The following is a 16,250-nucleotide window of genomic DNA, read 5'->3' as shown; positions in this document are numbered from 1 at the left end:
GCAGGACATGAGGTGTGGGTGTCACCTAGCTGTCTGGGCCGCAGTGAACGGGGTCATTTAGGAACTGGTAGAATGCAACTCAGATTAACAGAGGGTATAGAGAGACAACGATCAACACCAAACAGTGGGAAGCTCAGGCATGTGGGGATGTGAACTCAGCATGGCCCAGCCTGGAGACAAAGGACTGAGATGTGAAAGGCAGGAGATAAAATGTTCGCTTTTGAGAGAGGCTGGCAGCTTTCACCTGGGACACACAACGGGGTCAGAGGGAGATAGAGCCTAAGATGGAGTCAAAAACAGCTTTCATTGCACTGGCTTGGCCAGGATGAGCTCTGGCTTAACCTTTGCCTCTCTGTGCTAACCCAAGGGCTTTCAGATTCTGTATGCCAGGTGACCAATACACTGTTACCTGGTTAGGAAAAGGCTGCCTGGTGTCACTGCAAATACTCAGTGGGAGTACTGCACTCTATAGGGGTACAGTACAAGCCTCAAAGGGGGAGTCTGGGTTGGCTGGATTCTCTGCAGGGAGCCACGGAGAGAGACAGGGATCGCTGATGCCCAAAGGCCCAGTCTTGGAGGCCACGGGCCTGTCCCTGTGGAAACGTGTGCACCCTTGGGGCCCAGCACACTAATGGGGTCACTCCCAATGGACTGGTTACAGGCTGGGACATAAACCAGACCCTGTGAATCCATGAGAAGTGTATCTAGTAGTTAGAGTACATGTCTGGGAGTCAGAGTTCTGGTTTCTATTCCTGAATCTGACACGAATTTGCTATGTGATATTGGGCAAGCCATTAGAAGACACAGAGGGGTTCAATGATATACTCAAAGTCATATGGCAAGTCAGTGGCAAAAATAGAAATAAAGCTCAGGAGTCCTCATTCCCATTAACCAGTTACCAGAGCAAACCAAGTTTGTATCCTCTTCTAATCCCTGGATAGCACCGCATACATCTCTTTACACCAAAATAAGAATACATCCACCCACCCTTGCAAGTATGTAAAAAGACAAGTGAATCAAACCCCTCAAGAATTTTCCAATGTACATTTTTAACATTAATAATAACAAGTTTAACCCAATAATGCAAACTTACTTGCACTGCCCATTGTTTCTATCACATTCTGGGTTTGCCACATTAACTATTCCTCTGCTTGAGCAGTTGCAGGCTTCACAGCCAACAAGGGGGTGGTAGTTGAAAAATTGTCTTTCACATGCTTCACACTTGGGCTTCACCGTTTGAGGGGGGCAAATACATTGACCAGTTATGTCATCACAAAGACGTCGGCCGCAGTTGCATACTGGGTTGGGGGGAAATGTTTTACAGATTAATCATATTCGATTTAAAGAAATGACTCTCATTCCATTCAAGTCAAGTCATATGGGGCCTCATTCTCTTCTCTCTTTCACCAGCTTTACACTGGTATCATTTAACCAACTTCAACAGATACAGCAACATAAGTGAGAAGAGAAGCAAACTCCTGGAAACTAGCCAGGTAACAACAACTAAGGTTTCAAGGAGTAGCCTGGGACCTTGGGCCTTTTCCACAAAATTGTTCCTCAAATTCAACACAAATATTATTATTTAGTACTTCCCAGGACATTTTGCTACACATTGGGCAAACCACTGTTTTGGTGAGAATGTCACCACTTTATCAGTGTATTCAATGTATAATATAATATCCAGGAAAGGCATATTTTCAAGGTTACTTCATGTAACCAATAAATCTGTCAGTGCTACCAGGTTAAGGCTACACTCTGCTTATTTATGAAAGGGTTTGTAGCCATGAGTTGGGACACAACAGCTGGCAATAAATTAGAAAATGTTATTTACTAGGGAGTATAGAGTAAAACATTCAACTCTAGAGGAGTGGCATTTGGGTTCTGTCCAGCAAGGCAATAAGCACACTGGCCCTGGTCCAGCAAAGCACCTCAGTGCATGCTTCACTTTAAGCATGTGTGTTTAAAGTGAATAGGACTAATCGTGTTAAGGTGAAGTGCGTGATTAAGTGCTGTGCTGGATCAAAGTTACATTAATCAGCACCTTGTAGGATTGAGTCCCATATGCAGAAAATGAAGCTGCAGCACATATTAAATAAGGTCACAAAATACTTCCACTTAGAACAGAATGTACTTACACTTGCAGAATGGAAATCCGTAGTACCCAGTTTGGCATCGGCTACACCGACGGCCAATGACGTTAGGTTTGCAGCTACATTGTCCTCCCAGAGGGTTGCAAGCCGAGCTAGTGGCACCTGCTTTATGGCAATTACAGGGCAATGCTCCATCGTTGTAAAAAGCCACTAGTGACCTTACAGAATCCTTACAGAATGCTGAAGATGTTACTGGGCTAGTGGAAGAAAAATATAAATCACATAAGAACTGGTATTAGGAAGTTATAATGACTACATTCTGCACTAGCTTAACGAATTAGGAGACTTATTTCTACTATTGTTCATATGCATAGTAGCAATATCAATGATTGGTACACGCTTGGACATATTTAAACCAATTCACTAGTACTGAACTGATTTGACATCCATTTTTGTAAATAATTTTTTCAAAGAAAGTATCTTCTGATACCAAGAAGATAGGCACTTTAGCAATACCAAAGATAGATAGCATAGCTTTTACTTTTTTTGTACAATATGCAATGGTACTCCACCTTTAAATTTGATTAACAGAGCGCAGTCATGGAAAAATGTAGACCCATATTTTAATATCCTTTGTATTTTCAATGGCCCAGCATAAGCCATGTAAAACATGTCCATGTAGAACTGTGATAGGTATGGTATAAGTGTTTTAATATACAGTAAAATATTAATAATTTACAACTTTCTGTTAAATGTTCAGTGTCTTAGAAAGCGATGCTTACTCAATATAAAAGCTGTTTCCTCCACACTGGTTGATAAAGTCAAACGACTTGTCCACAGTCCTTTTCTGAAGTAGGCTATGACTGTAGCTGTCTGCTGGAACAACTAAAACGTGTTCCTTAAAACAACAAGAAAACTAAATGGTATATTTCATAGAAAAACAGAAGAAACGAACTAAGGTGTTTATAGTTAAATGCATTTTCAGTACCATCCCTGGATTTTTCTACAAGATCCAAACTCCTGTGTAGAAGAAGTTGGTAGGATGGAAAAATCATTGGAACAATTGTTTTCATAAGCTGCATGTTAAGGTATTTTCAATTACTTGGAATGATGATGGGTTTCTCCTCCCAAATTCATAGGAAGACTGTATTCAAAATTCAGCTATCTTGAAACAAGACAGTTCTTCAGATTTCTTACACAAATTTCTACATTTCTGAAGCCCGTGTCCCCCACTTTCTATGGACTGTAGGAGTATATGTCTGAACCTTTAGTATTAGGGGCAGGAAAGCGAAGATGGCTAGGCACAATATTTGTGGAAGCTCAGTATTTCCTCATGAGCATTTTCCTAGGTCAGACCCCAGTCTAATAGATGCCTACTGTATTGTGGAGAAAAATAAACTACCAGTCATATTAAAAGTTAGGAACTTGATGATTAAAGTCATGTGCCACAGACAAGCTGTTGTTATTACAGTACCGCAGGAGTATCCCGAAGCCCCAGTTCAGAATGGGGTTTCTTTGTGCTCAGTGCTGTACAAACACAGGGTGAAATCCTGGGCCCATTAAAGTCAACAGGAGTTTGCTACTGACTTAATGGAGGCAGGATTTCTCTCTCAGTACAATACAGTCCCGGCTCCAAGCAACTTACAATCTAAGACAAGCTGCAACAAGTGGATTTAACACCAGAGTCAGGGGAGTGAGGATTATATTGACTTGCTCTGGCCCTGATCCTGCGACTGGTAGCTTGTGGGCAGAGGCTGCTGTGCCATGCTGAATCCCACTGATTTCAGTGGGACCACTCACATACTTAAAAAGTCAGCCACATGCTTAAGCTCCTCCCTTTATCAAGGCCTAAATGACTGTTTCAAGAGAAGAGGAAGATTAACACCAAAGAGAGCCAGTTTCAGAGCTTGCTGAAAACTCTGAAATTTGACTAAATTTGTTATCAACATTTTTGATTAAAAAAGGTGTAAAATGTTGTGAATGTTTTCACCCCACTTTTTTATCAGCTTTGTAGTTGGTCAACATTTGGACCAAAAGACAAGACAAGACAAAAGTGCCCCCTAAGTTACAATTAGCTCTTTAAAAAATACAAAATAAATTAAGAAAAACTATTTCATTCACAGTCATCCATTTCCAAGTAAATAGTGAACCTGAAAAGCTCTACTATTCAAGAGGTAAAAAGAATACTTTCAAATCTTGATGTGTAACAAACTTACCACAACCAGTGTTTTTTCATTAGGAATCTTCACAGTAACAGAAACCTCAGGGCCAGGGATATCCAGTTCAATTTGGTTTTCTGCAATCACCTGGTCTCGACAGCCAAAAGCGTGAGGGCAGAAAGAAGCACTGAAGGAACCTAAATGAAATTTTAAAATCTAGTTTACTAAAATACTGAGAAAGAAAAAAGAGCCGAATTAATATAAAGCACGGCTTACCTGACCATAGGCGTCCCCCATCCACAAGCACTTGCACAGGAAATGTTGGGTGCTCTGGCTGATGGAAATGTACAACAACTACATATCTGCCCAAACTTGGCACTTTCCCACTCAAAGTAAGCTGGTTCTGCAGAAACAAGGACAGCTAAGCTTATGCATTTGTTTTATTACTTCATTTTTACTATGGGCCTGCTCCTACCTGCAATGGGAGTTAAGGGAGCTCAGCATCTCTCAAGAGGGAAAAGGATCTTGCAGGATCTGTCCCTATGTTTGCATACTCATATCTACATAATAATACATAATAGTAAAGCATGTATCTGACTATGCCAACAGACCTAGACAATTGTGATGTCAGAGGTAACTCAACCAATCACCACCCTTACTCTACAGCTAATTTGCATGCAACAATTTAATTGGTTGTAATAAGTCAGGGATATGAGGGAGACTGCACAGATGGTGGATTACTTGGCCCAACTGCCACAGTTCTTCGCAGGTTGATTTGCCACCCATACAACTCAAAATCCTCAAGCACAACCCCCACACAAATCAACATAAAACAATCCAAAATCTCCTAGCACAACACAACCCCCACACAAATCAATGCAACCACCCACACAACACAACCAACACACACAATAACCCCAAACACACATACCCCCTCACTGCAACACACATCCCTCTTTTGTTACACACACAAACCAGCACGAAACCCCCAGCACAACACACACAATCGCCCACCCTCACTCATACTTACTATAAAACTATACACTTGAGCGGCAAAGCTGCAAGTCATCATAAGTCTATTTACATTATAAAATACGTTAATTACTGTGCACAGCCCAGCAAAACGGTTTTTCATTAGTTGGTTCTGATTCCTTTGTTTCTGTTTGTGAATATTATCTATCAGACTTCCTCACCCTGCAACAGCTTGGCCCTAAAACATCATTTAGCTTTAATTCTCATGTTGTTCTCAGTCTACTTAACATTACTGACAACATACTTTGTGTCTTAGAAATAATACAGTCAAATGTGAACTACCTGTAATGAGGTCAAGGTTACTCCATTAACCCGGTTACCAGAAGGTAAAGGGACACTCAGTGGATTGTATGGTACATTTCTCTGCACTTCTGAAATTTTCCCATCCCTTAGCGCATCCAAAAGCAAGGCCACCGGTGGAGTTTCATACACTGAGGGAATGCATGATGCACTAAAAATAGGATTATAGTAATTATTCATGCAGTAGGAAGAATTCCTTATGTAAAATAATAATAAAGTTGTAGGCCTAGTGGTGCAGAACAAATACGAAATAAAAATTTTCGTGAGTCACGCTAGTTACAAATTAAAGAATCTAAAATACTAGCAAATATCCTGATCCTAAAAATACTTGCATACATGCTCAATTTTAAACATGTGAGTAATTCCACTGAAGTCAATGGGATTACTCACACACTTAAAAGTTACACACATGTGCAAGTATTTGCAAGATTAGAGCCTAAGTAGGTATATGGACAACATACCGTATATACTCGTTCATAAGCCAAATATTTTTGGTAAAAAAGTGACGCATCAAAGAGCAGGGGTCAGCTTATAAACAGGTCTACACCAAAAGATGATGATTTTAAACTCTATGGAATCATTGAATTGAATATCTAACACAGGGATCAGCAACTTTTGGCACGCGGCCCACTAGGGTAAACACCATGGTGGGCCGGGCTGGTTTGTTCACCTGCCGCGTCTGCAGGTTCCCTCAGCCCGCGCCGCTTCCCGCCGCCCCCATTGGCCTGGAGCAGCGAACCGCAGCCAGTGGGAGCCGTGATCGGCCGAACCTGTGGACGTGGCAGGTAAACAAACTGGTGCTTACCCTGGCAGGCCGCGTGCCAAAGGTTGCCTATCCTTGATCTAATACATTGTAGTTTTGTTTACCTGGAGGTACGCCACTTCCCGCAGTTCCCATTGGCTGGGAACGGTGAACTGCGGCCACAGGGAGCTGAGGGGCTCCATGCCTGCAGATGCTCCAGGTAAACAAAACGTCCTGACCCGCCAGTGGCTTACTGTGACAGGCCAGGAGCCAAAGTTTTCCAACACCTGAAATATAGGGTCGACTTATGAAAGGGTCATATGGTTTTTGCTATTTTTACGTATCCATTTTGGGGGGTCGGCTTATAATCGAACGGGCTAATGAATGAGTATATACGGTAGCTCCCCAAAAGGGACTCTATAGACCACCCAAAATGGTTAACTATCCATTTCTAGGTTCATTTACTTCTGACTATCTGGATTGAAAGAAATCTTTTTTAAGGCTTCAAGTGAAAATGAATTTGGTAATTTCATTCTAGTCACTCATGGATATATATACACTTCTTATAAGCAATCATCAATCTCTGCTCAGGAGAGGCACAGAACTGGAACAGCAGGTTTGTTTCCAGTCCAGAACTGAGGTCCATTTGCCAGGCCTGTGTGGGAAATCTCTTAAGGTATCTGCTCATAAAATAACTAAACTGAGCCAATGCCGTTAATCTTTCAATTTCATGAACATTAAACCCATTTACAAAATTAAATATGAAGCCACCTAATAATATATTTAACAACAGAACAAAACTGTAACATAAATTATTTATGCTGGAACTAAAGCAAATATGAAAACATAAAAACAATGTATTTCCACAAAAGCAAAAATAAAGATATATATTCATCATATCTTCATAGTCTAATTTTATTTTTTCAACCAACCTGAAATCCTCCTTTTATTCAGATTCAAGGGTTTCAAAACTACATTGCTGTGAGGTCCAAGATTTCCTATATTCAATCCTCAGGAACTAGTCCCAGCTATAAAAGACTGATCCCTCCAGGATAAGCAGAGGCTGAAAATGAAACGCTGTGCACCATGTGGAAGCCAAGAAAGATGACGTATTGGACCTTAAAAGCTCTTCATTCTGATTACCATCCTGATTTTTCTCCCTTCCACTTCAATTCAAATATTATTTTAGCAGCTACTATCTTGAGAATTATTAGATTTAGTAAACAATTCTTTCTACCTTCTGAAGAGTTGTAAATTACAGTTACACTCACTTTAAGCCCCCTTTACACTTGTCAAAAGAGTAGAAAAAGACCTCAGTGTAAAGGAGATTCATTTTAAGTCTTGAAATGGCATACATCATTAATATCTACGCTCATGGGAAGCAGCTGCTAAAACCCTAGCAGAAATGAAGTGGTGAATAAAAGTTCAGAATAAAACTCATATCAGAATAATGGTCATATAAAACCATTCCATGACTTGCCAGGCTAGAAACAATGTATTTCTGCATCCTGGATGTCCAGGATGCTGCAACTTTATATAGTCACATTTCTCCCAAAAGTTTAGCATACAGTCATTCAGACTGGCTAGGAATCTGCTACTGAGGGTATTAACTAAATCCTAGACAAAGACTGTCTAGATTAACACTTAAACTTTTTATCAAATACGACCCTGTCATATTGTGGCCTAAAATCATCTCTGAGTCACAGAGCAAAGTTTCAGTCATAAAGGCATTAAAATACCACTCAATGCATATGTCTGCCCTTTCAAGGACTCTTTCATAAAAAAGGAAGGAAGCATGCAAATTACCTTTGATTAAGAAAGCTCCCATAAGTGGCTATGCAGTGTACTTTAGGATCCACATATTCTAGAGAAAATTCTTCAGCTGATACAATGCAAATTTTGTGCTGCAAAACACACACAATTACAATGTACAATGCCCAGTTAACACTGTGATCTTTTTAGTCAGCTGCAAATAAAGGGGCCAGACCCAAAGAGGAAAGATGATCCAATAGTTAGGGCACTAGCTATAACACTAGGAGACCCAGGTTCAAGCCTCTGCCCTGTCACAGAACTTCCCTACCTCACTCACAGATCTTCCCTACCTCACAGGGGTATTGTGATGATAAATGCATTTTTTTAAAATAGTGAAGTGCTTTGATATTTACATAGTGCCAACTACTGTAGTATCTAAGATGGGCAGATCTTCATCTATGTCCAGAGAGCACACCGTACAAGTTTGGAAGGAAAGGCCATAACTCCCGCATTTGCTGTCCTATGACTTTTTGGACACTGGTGAAATCCTGGCCCCAGTGAAATGGGAGAAGCAGCTGCTAAAATGAAGTCAATAGCAAAACTCAAAGTTAGTCTCCAGGTATATGGTAGGGCAACCTGACTTAATTTCTCCCATAAGAACACTGATAAAAACGAAAGTGAAAAAAAATGTATTTGTGCATGAACTACTTAAAAAGGAAGCAAAACATGCCAAATGAGCAGCAAAGAAGCCAGCAGCAGTCTAGTGTAGAAATATCAGGACAGCACAGCCTGTGTTTTAGCACCTTTGAATGGGAAATACAGACTCTGGAGGGTAGAGAGTTAAAAATTTCTTTCCATATGGCAAAGTCAATTGAAGATGCCTGTCCTCAGCGTAAGGAATCATGGGAACCCAGCCAGTGGTGGAATGGGGCTAGGCTCAACTGCAGTGAATAACACCTTTAGGAGGGGCTAATAAAGGGAACTGTTAACAGTTACTCACTGTCTGGATTGGGACAGCTCATTTGACTCACTGTGTAACAAAAGGAAACAGGCTGCAAGAAGCCCTTGGGTTTTTTATTTATTGAACTCTGACTGCGAGAAGCCTGTTTGTCTTTGCTATTTGGACCAGCCCTCTGTGCTCCAAAATTGTGTGTTGCTTCTCCAATCTCAATCCTTGGTATACCTGACCTGCCTGAATCTTTAACTCCTAAGCTGCTGGGGCATTAACTGCATGATACTGGCAGTCAGGAGTGCCCCCCTCACCGCCACCCATAAGCACTAATACATTTTTGTCTTCACTTTGAGCACTGGGAAACCACATTTTCTGCAGCTAAATAGAGTATTCAGAAATATAGGACAAGTATTATAGTTTTTTTTGCAGAGAAGAGGAACTCTCATTATACCTAGAATTAAAAATAAAATAGATAAAAAGCCTCTGCTCTAAGTAAGCACAAGAAGTATTGGTTTTATTCCACATCTTTTGGATATGAATCTTGTCAACACTATTGAGAGCTAACAGAGATTTCAGACAGTATTTGGTAACGCTGAACAATGCCTTGCAACAAGAGGATATAAAGCAACTGCCATCCTATGTTGTACATAACAATCTTAGGCTAGATTCTATTCTCATTCCTTGGACATATCCATGGAGCTCCTCTGAATTTACACTGGATTTTCACAAAGAACAGAATCTGGCCCTATGTCTCTAAAATAAGAAACACAGGAAACAACTTGGAAGGAAAAATCAACCCAGGAAAAAAAAATTATTCATGTGACCAAAAGATGGCAGCAAAAGTTTTCTAATAAAAAATGTTTAAAAGCCACTTGTGTTTCAAAAATGAAAGCCTGCACAACCTGAAACTCTGAGGGAGAGCTAGGAAATTCCCATGAAGAATTTCAAAAGTAAAAAAATTAAAAGGTAAGGAGAAAAATATAAGCCCATTGATAAAGTATGAAAGCTACTAGAAGATACTTCCTTTAATTATACATACAGGAGAAATTTGGGTAAATGAAATAAAGCAGATGTATGTTGGTGATGCCTTTGCCAAGAAAGAAGATTTTTTTAACACTTTGAAATTGAACTTATATGAATCCTAGCAATCCTCAAACTGTATCCTAATCACCATCCTCAAGAACTTAAAAAATCACCACACAGCATATAAAAAAAGGATAAAAGAGTCTCTCTTTATCTCTTGGGGAAAGTATTACAAGAAGAAACTTACCAGAAGAAAATTTATCAGTGATGCCTTAAGATGTAACTTTGCATCAGCTAAAAGATCATAGACTGCAATGCGATTCATATTATCAACCACAACACTGCGACAAAGGAAGCTGCAGCAGAAAGTAGAATTAAAAATTAGCCTCTTGCCAGTGCCATATTTTGTACTGCACATGCTAGTGCCAACATGTTTATCTTTTCTCCTGGATAATGGACAATGAATACCCTCAGTCATTGATAAAAATGCAGCATCTCAGTAGACAGACCAAATAAAGGGGAGGAGCAAGAGGAGTCATGTGTAAAGCACTGTTTCCACTTTGGCATAGTCTATCCATAGCCCCAAGCCCAGATTTTAGTTCAAGTCTCCACTTGAATCATCACTGTATGCAAGCTTTGAAATGGGCACCAAACATTAGTCATTTTTAGCAGCTTTAGTGCTCTGTAACATGCTAGATAAGCAAGGCCTTTCATTTTCATTTTATGCTGCTTTTTACTGAATAATTCTCTGGGTTTTACAAAAGCTATTATTTGGTTTTTAATGATTTTCACCATAATTTTGGACATCTACATGAAAATACTCTTTATGGTAAGAAAATCCAATACATTACATTAGATAGATTTGTTTATGTTAATAATCAGTTAGTCTAACTGTAAATACCAGGGTGTCTGTTAAAGCAAGGCAAAAATGTAGTGGAAAATACAAACGCACACATACGTGCAGGCGTATGTGTACGTTAGTGCTTGAGTCCTAAAAAAAGAACTGCCAGAACTCCCAGACCTGGCTTCCTGCTCCAGAAGGAGAGGAGGTGGCTTGGTGACCTGGACAACTTAGTTAACTGCTCTTACTTCCCACCTTCCGAAGCAGGCCCAGAAGTGGATGAAATAGAGGCAGCAGCATGAGGAGATGACACCTTCTCCTTATCCACCTCTTCGACTTTCAGGCCTGCTCTGGGCCTGCTCTGGAAGGAGAGATGGTGGCTCGGTTACCTAGACCACCCAGGGTACTGAGCCACCATCTCTCCTTTCAGAGCAAGGAGCCAGGGTCCCGCTGAGGTCCATCCAGGTTACCAAGCCGCCATCTCTCCTTCTGGAGTGGGAAGCCAGGGAAGAATTACTGTTACTTTTCTCCATTTGTTGCTTTTTTTCTGTCCTCCTGTTCCCCAATATTAACCCTGACTTGTATTCAGAAAACCATGAAGTCAGTTTTTTTGCACCAATTTTCACCCGATTTTTAATTTTTGTAATAAACACTGATAAATTCCCAGGAAATTTTAAACAGAATAAAAACTGAAAACGAAGGGCCTTGCAGGTAACAATGTACCAGGTAAACACTTTCAGGAGCCAACATTCTTCAGTCGTTAAGAAAGCTGCTGCATTCTACTGCCACACACAGCCTGCAGCATAGAACAGCCGCAAACACGCGCACAAAGGCTAGGTGATCCTTGATTTTAAGGGGGCAGTTTGTACAGTAAGGTGCTACTCAACAGGAGCAAGTGTGGTGGAATCCGACCCGTACTGATTAACGTCAATAGGGCTAGGCTTTGGTGAGTACCTGCTCACACACAGAGTCCTACTGAAAGCTTTAAGCTCAGCCTTGTGTAGGGTTGATGTGGAGCTGTGCCACCCCAGCAGAAGTGCAGGGTTCCTGCCTTGCTTAGGGACAGTGAGAAATGTAATACACCGCTTTTTGGAGTGTAGCATATTCCCCCTCCTATATGCTCACACAGCTCTGCTGGCCAGTAGTTTGGAGGGGGATGGAGCCAAAGTTTGGAGGGGCGGGGGGGGACATTATCAGGTACACATTTCCTCCTATACTCCTGTGCTTGGAGCTACAATCTATGAGGGTCCTACTCCTATGCAGAAGGCTGCTCAAGGAGCCCAGGGGGTAGAGAAGGAGGGGGAAGCCTTTGCATAGAACTAGGGTACCATCAAGCCCATAGTGCCCATAACTAGGTATGGTACAATTTATTAAGACAAGCATTAGGGGTTACATCTATGAGTACGTCTACACAGCAGCTGATAGGGTGCTTCCCAGCTAGATAGACAGACATGCACTAGCTCTCCTCGAGCTAGCTCTAAGGACCCAGAGAACTAGAACCTGAGTCTTCAGGGCTCTGGGCAACCAACACTTACACACCACTACCTGGCAGCCTTATACCTATAGACAACAAAACGCTGCCTCATCACTCTTAATGCAAAAGGCAACCATTCCTTTACAGTCTGTTGGCTGTACATATTGGCCTAGAATCTGTATTGGCTGTATTAACTTTTCCTGATAAGTTCTATAGAGGCAGTGCAGCCTTCATTTCACATGGAGGGAAGATGCATATATGGAGGATGTGTGGCTCATGGGATTCTGTGCTTAATAATTCATAAAGATTTGTAACTAAATTTTAAGATGCAACATTTTATGTGAAGATACAGTGCCCAGTTAGCTGAAGTAATAGTAATATTAAGTGCACATATGCCACAGTATGGAGCATGGTATAAAAACCTAGATAAAGAGAAGGAATACAGTAACTCCTCACTTAAAGTCGTCCCGGTTAACGTTGTTTCATTGTTACATTGCTGATCAATTAGGGAACATGCTCGTTTAAAGTTGTGTAATGATCCCTTCTAAGTCGTTGGCAGCCGCCTGCTTTGTCTACTGCTTGCAGGAAGAGCAGCCCGTTGCAGCTAGCTGGTGGGGGCTTGGAACCAGGGTGGACCGGCAGCCCCCCTATCAGCTCCCCTAAGTTCCCTATGCAGCAGCTACCTGCAGTTCAGCTGTCCCTCCCCCCAATGCCATGTGCTGCTCCTGCCCTCTGCCTTGGAGCTGCTCCCCCAGACTCCTGCTTGCTGTGCGGGGAAGAGAGAAGGAAGAGGGGGGGCTAATGTCAGGATGTCCCCCTCCCCCCTGCTCCTGCACCCCGCTTACCCCATCTTCCATAGAGCAGGGGGGACACACCAGGGCTCAGGACGGAGGGAGCTTGCAGCAGCTGCGGTCTCAGCAAGCTGATCTAATTAACAAGGCAGTGTACTTAAAGGGGAAATGCGCATATCTCCCTCCACTCCTGCTGCCTTGTAGAGTGAGAGACTCAAACCTTGAGGGCTCAGCTAATTGCTAGTTCATCATTTAGCAGTAAGGGAAATATCCCACCCTCTGACTCCTCCACCTCAACCAAGCTTCACAATCATCATCACTGTGTACCAGTATTAAATTGTTTGTTTAAAACTTATACTGTGTGTGTGTGTGTGTGTGTGTGTGTGTGTGTTTATATAGATATAGATATATATAGATATATATATAATATAGTCTTTTGTCTGGTGAAAAAAATTTCCCTGGAACCTAACCCTCTCATTTACATTAATTCTTATGGAGAAATTGGATTCGCTTAACATCGTTTCACTTTTTTCAGGAACATAACTACAACATTAAGTGAGGAGTTATTGTATAAACTGTACAATTCAAACGTACAGTTCAGATAACTTAAAAACCTTAGAAAATAAAACAAACTATACACCACAATTTACATGTGTTACAATGAAATCTTTGATTAAAAAGTATAAAATTCCATTCCACCTGATAATTTAACCGTTCAATAATTATTTCTGAAATCACTACCTGTATTTACAGCTGTATATGTTCACTCTGGCCTTCAGGACAGGCCCAGGACTGTTCACTATCACTTCAGCAGTGTATAATTGATCATCTTCATTAGCATATTCAAGAACTACCACATAGCGACCGACTTGGGGAATGTTCAGTCTCAGGTGTAAATCAACCTATTAGAGATTCAACAGGAAAATAAGCTTAGCATCATTGGGGGAAAAAAATCACTCAATTTATATATTACTTTTCACAAACATTAAGCTGCTTTTCAGAAATAAAACTGTATATACAGAGATTACTATGCCTGCCATCAAAATGCAGCCATCTCTGGAAACACCCGCCCTTATATTAGTGCCAGGAATATTATATGACAGTTTTGGACAAAAGAATCTTACTCTATCCAATAGACATAACAGGCGAAAGCATTTTTATAGGTGGAATGTACTTTCCCGAATTTTGCCAGGACATGGGGCTATCATCATTCCTCTCCACATGGAATTTTTAATGCCAGGTCAATATTGTTTTTATGTCTCAACTGAAAGAAAAGCCTCCAGTTCTTCATGCAAAATGCTGGGCCGAGAAGAAGGTTGTTATCTAATAAATAACCAACAGCACTTTCTGAAGCATGAAGTTTTCCTTTGAGTCCTAAGCGAACTACTTGAAAAAATTTTAAATTTCTATTTATTGAGATACTGGCATGAAAAGTGCAATACAGCTGCACACTTTTATTGTTGCTGAATTCAGTATAATTCTCCTGAATGTTAGCATTTTCATCATTATTCCCTTAGGCCCTGATCCTGTGAACACTTAAGTATGTATATGAATCTGTTTATGTGATTAGTCATTTTGATTTCAATGGGAGTACTCACATGGGTAAAGCTAGGAACATGTATAAGTGTTAGAAGGATCAGGGCTTTTGGTGTTTAACTGTTCCTGTTTCAATACAGATTTTCATGAATGAGCTGTGCCAGAGGATATTAACAGGAGACAAAAGGAGTCATTATCTTTATGTGTTGTTCCCATGTACAGAATTAGATCATACAGGTTAGTGTTGTATTTGTTCAATAACGTACTACTACAAAACTTTATATGATAAAGCATGAGACCCTGTTTTAATGGATATACTTTGGCATAATTGTTCTGCTTCTTTGCTTTTTTTAAAAAAAATGCAATCATTAATAAAACAAATGTACACAGATGTACATATATATATTTAAGAAATCACAAAATGATAAATTTTACATTACCTTTGTGTGTTATTGTTACTGCCAAATTATACGATTTGTTTCTAAAACAGACAGTTTGACAGTACATGTACTACCTTCTAACTGAGGGATTTCAGTGAAGGATTCTTTACAAAACCTTTTGACCTTTGATAGAATAAAGCAGTGCTTCTCAAAGTCGGGCCGTCGCTTGTTCAGAGAAAGCCCCTGGCAGTCCGGGCTGGTTTGTTTACCTGCTGTGTCCGCAGGTTCGGCCGATCGCGGCTCCCACTGGCCGCAGTTTACCGCTCCAGGCCAATGGGGGCTGCGGGAAGGGTGGCCAGCACATCCCTCAGCCCATGCCGTTTCCCGCAGCCCCCATTGGCCTGGGATGGCGAACCGTGGCCATTGGGAGCCGCGATCGGCCGAACCTGCGGACGCAGCAGGTAAACAAACCGGCCCGGCCCACCAGGGGCTTTCCCTGAACAAGCGGCAGCCCGACTTTGAAAAGCACTGGACTAAAGCATTCACTTACATCACAGTTGTATATTTATTGCAGCCATGTGTGAGATTAGTCAATGAACCAGATTCTGATCTTAAGGCATGTCCACACTGGCCTGCAGTTTGGACTAATGGGGCATGAATAGGCAGTGTGCACAAAAGTGCTGTGCTGTAATTTCCCCATATGGATGCTATAGGTGCAAACTTAAAGGTCCCTAGCTCGCACTAATGTCCCTTTAGTCCAAACTGCACACCAGTGTAGACGTGTCCTAAATTACACTTCTATAAACCCCAAGTAACTTCATGGAGGCTAATGGACTTGCTATGAATTTGCAGCGGAATCGATCCCAACAAATTTACAATTAGCTAATTTACAGTTGGCAATAAAAACATGACTATAATTAGTATCTGTTAGAATGGATACAGGAATCTGACCTCTATTCCACTGATGTGTGACATCACTGGATGCTCTGGGGTTGGCTGTCGGACAGCTATTTTTCTGTACTCTCCTCCAAGCAAGAAATGTGTCGCCTCTGAACCGAGGACACAGGAAAATCTGGCTAGTGGTAAATGCTGATAAAGCAAGCAGCTTTAAAACAAAGCAAAACATGGTGATATCATAATTATCAATTACAACATTAAAGAAAAATCATTAAAGTAGT

The 16,250-nt window shown here is 41.1% G+C and overlaps 1 protein-coding gene across 1 annotated transcript in view; it reads right to left on the bottom strand.

The window, feature by feature from the left end:
* The window catches only part of LAMA3 (laminin subunit alpha 3), a 191,470-nt gene that overhangs the window by 69,916 nt on the left and 105,304 nt on the right, over nt 1–16,250 (bottom strand). Inside the window, exons 26-35 of the mRNA XM_026659438.1 lie at nt 16,024–16,177; nt 13,898–14,058; nt 10,298–10,406; nt 8,130–8,227; nt 5,564–5,732; nt 4,526–4,652; nt 4,307–4,446; nt 2,873–2,988; nt 2,136–2,347; nt 1,094–1,298 (exon numbers count right to left, since the gene is read on the bottom strand). Of these exons, the coding sequence (XP_026515223.1) occupies nt 1,094–1,298; nt 2,136–2,347; nt 2,873–2,988; nt 4,307–4,446; nt 4,526–4,652; nt 5,564–5,732; nt 8,130–8,227; nt 10,298–10,406; nt 13,898–14,058; nt 16,024–16,177 (1,491 nt within the window). The remainder of the gene's footprint in view (nt 1–1,093; nt 1,299–2,135; nt 2,348–2,872; nt 2,989–4,306; nt 4,447–4,525; nt 4,653–5,563; nt 5,733–8,129; nt 8,228–10,297; nt 10,407–13,897; nt 14,059–16,023; nt 16,178–16,250) is intronic.

The sequence above is a fragment of the Terrapene carolina genome, unplaced genomic scaffold (genome assembly GCF_002925995.2).
Source record: "Terrapene carolina triunguis isolate 2854851 unplaced genomic scaffold, T_m_triunguis-2.0 Scaffold58, whole genome shotgun sequence".
In the NCBI taxonomy this organism is placed as follows: domain Eukaryota; kingdom Metazoa; phylum Chordata; order Testudines; family Emydidae; genus Terrapene; species Terrapene triunguis.
This window is presented reverse-complemented; position numbering and strand designations above follow the sequence as displayed.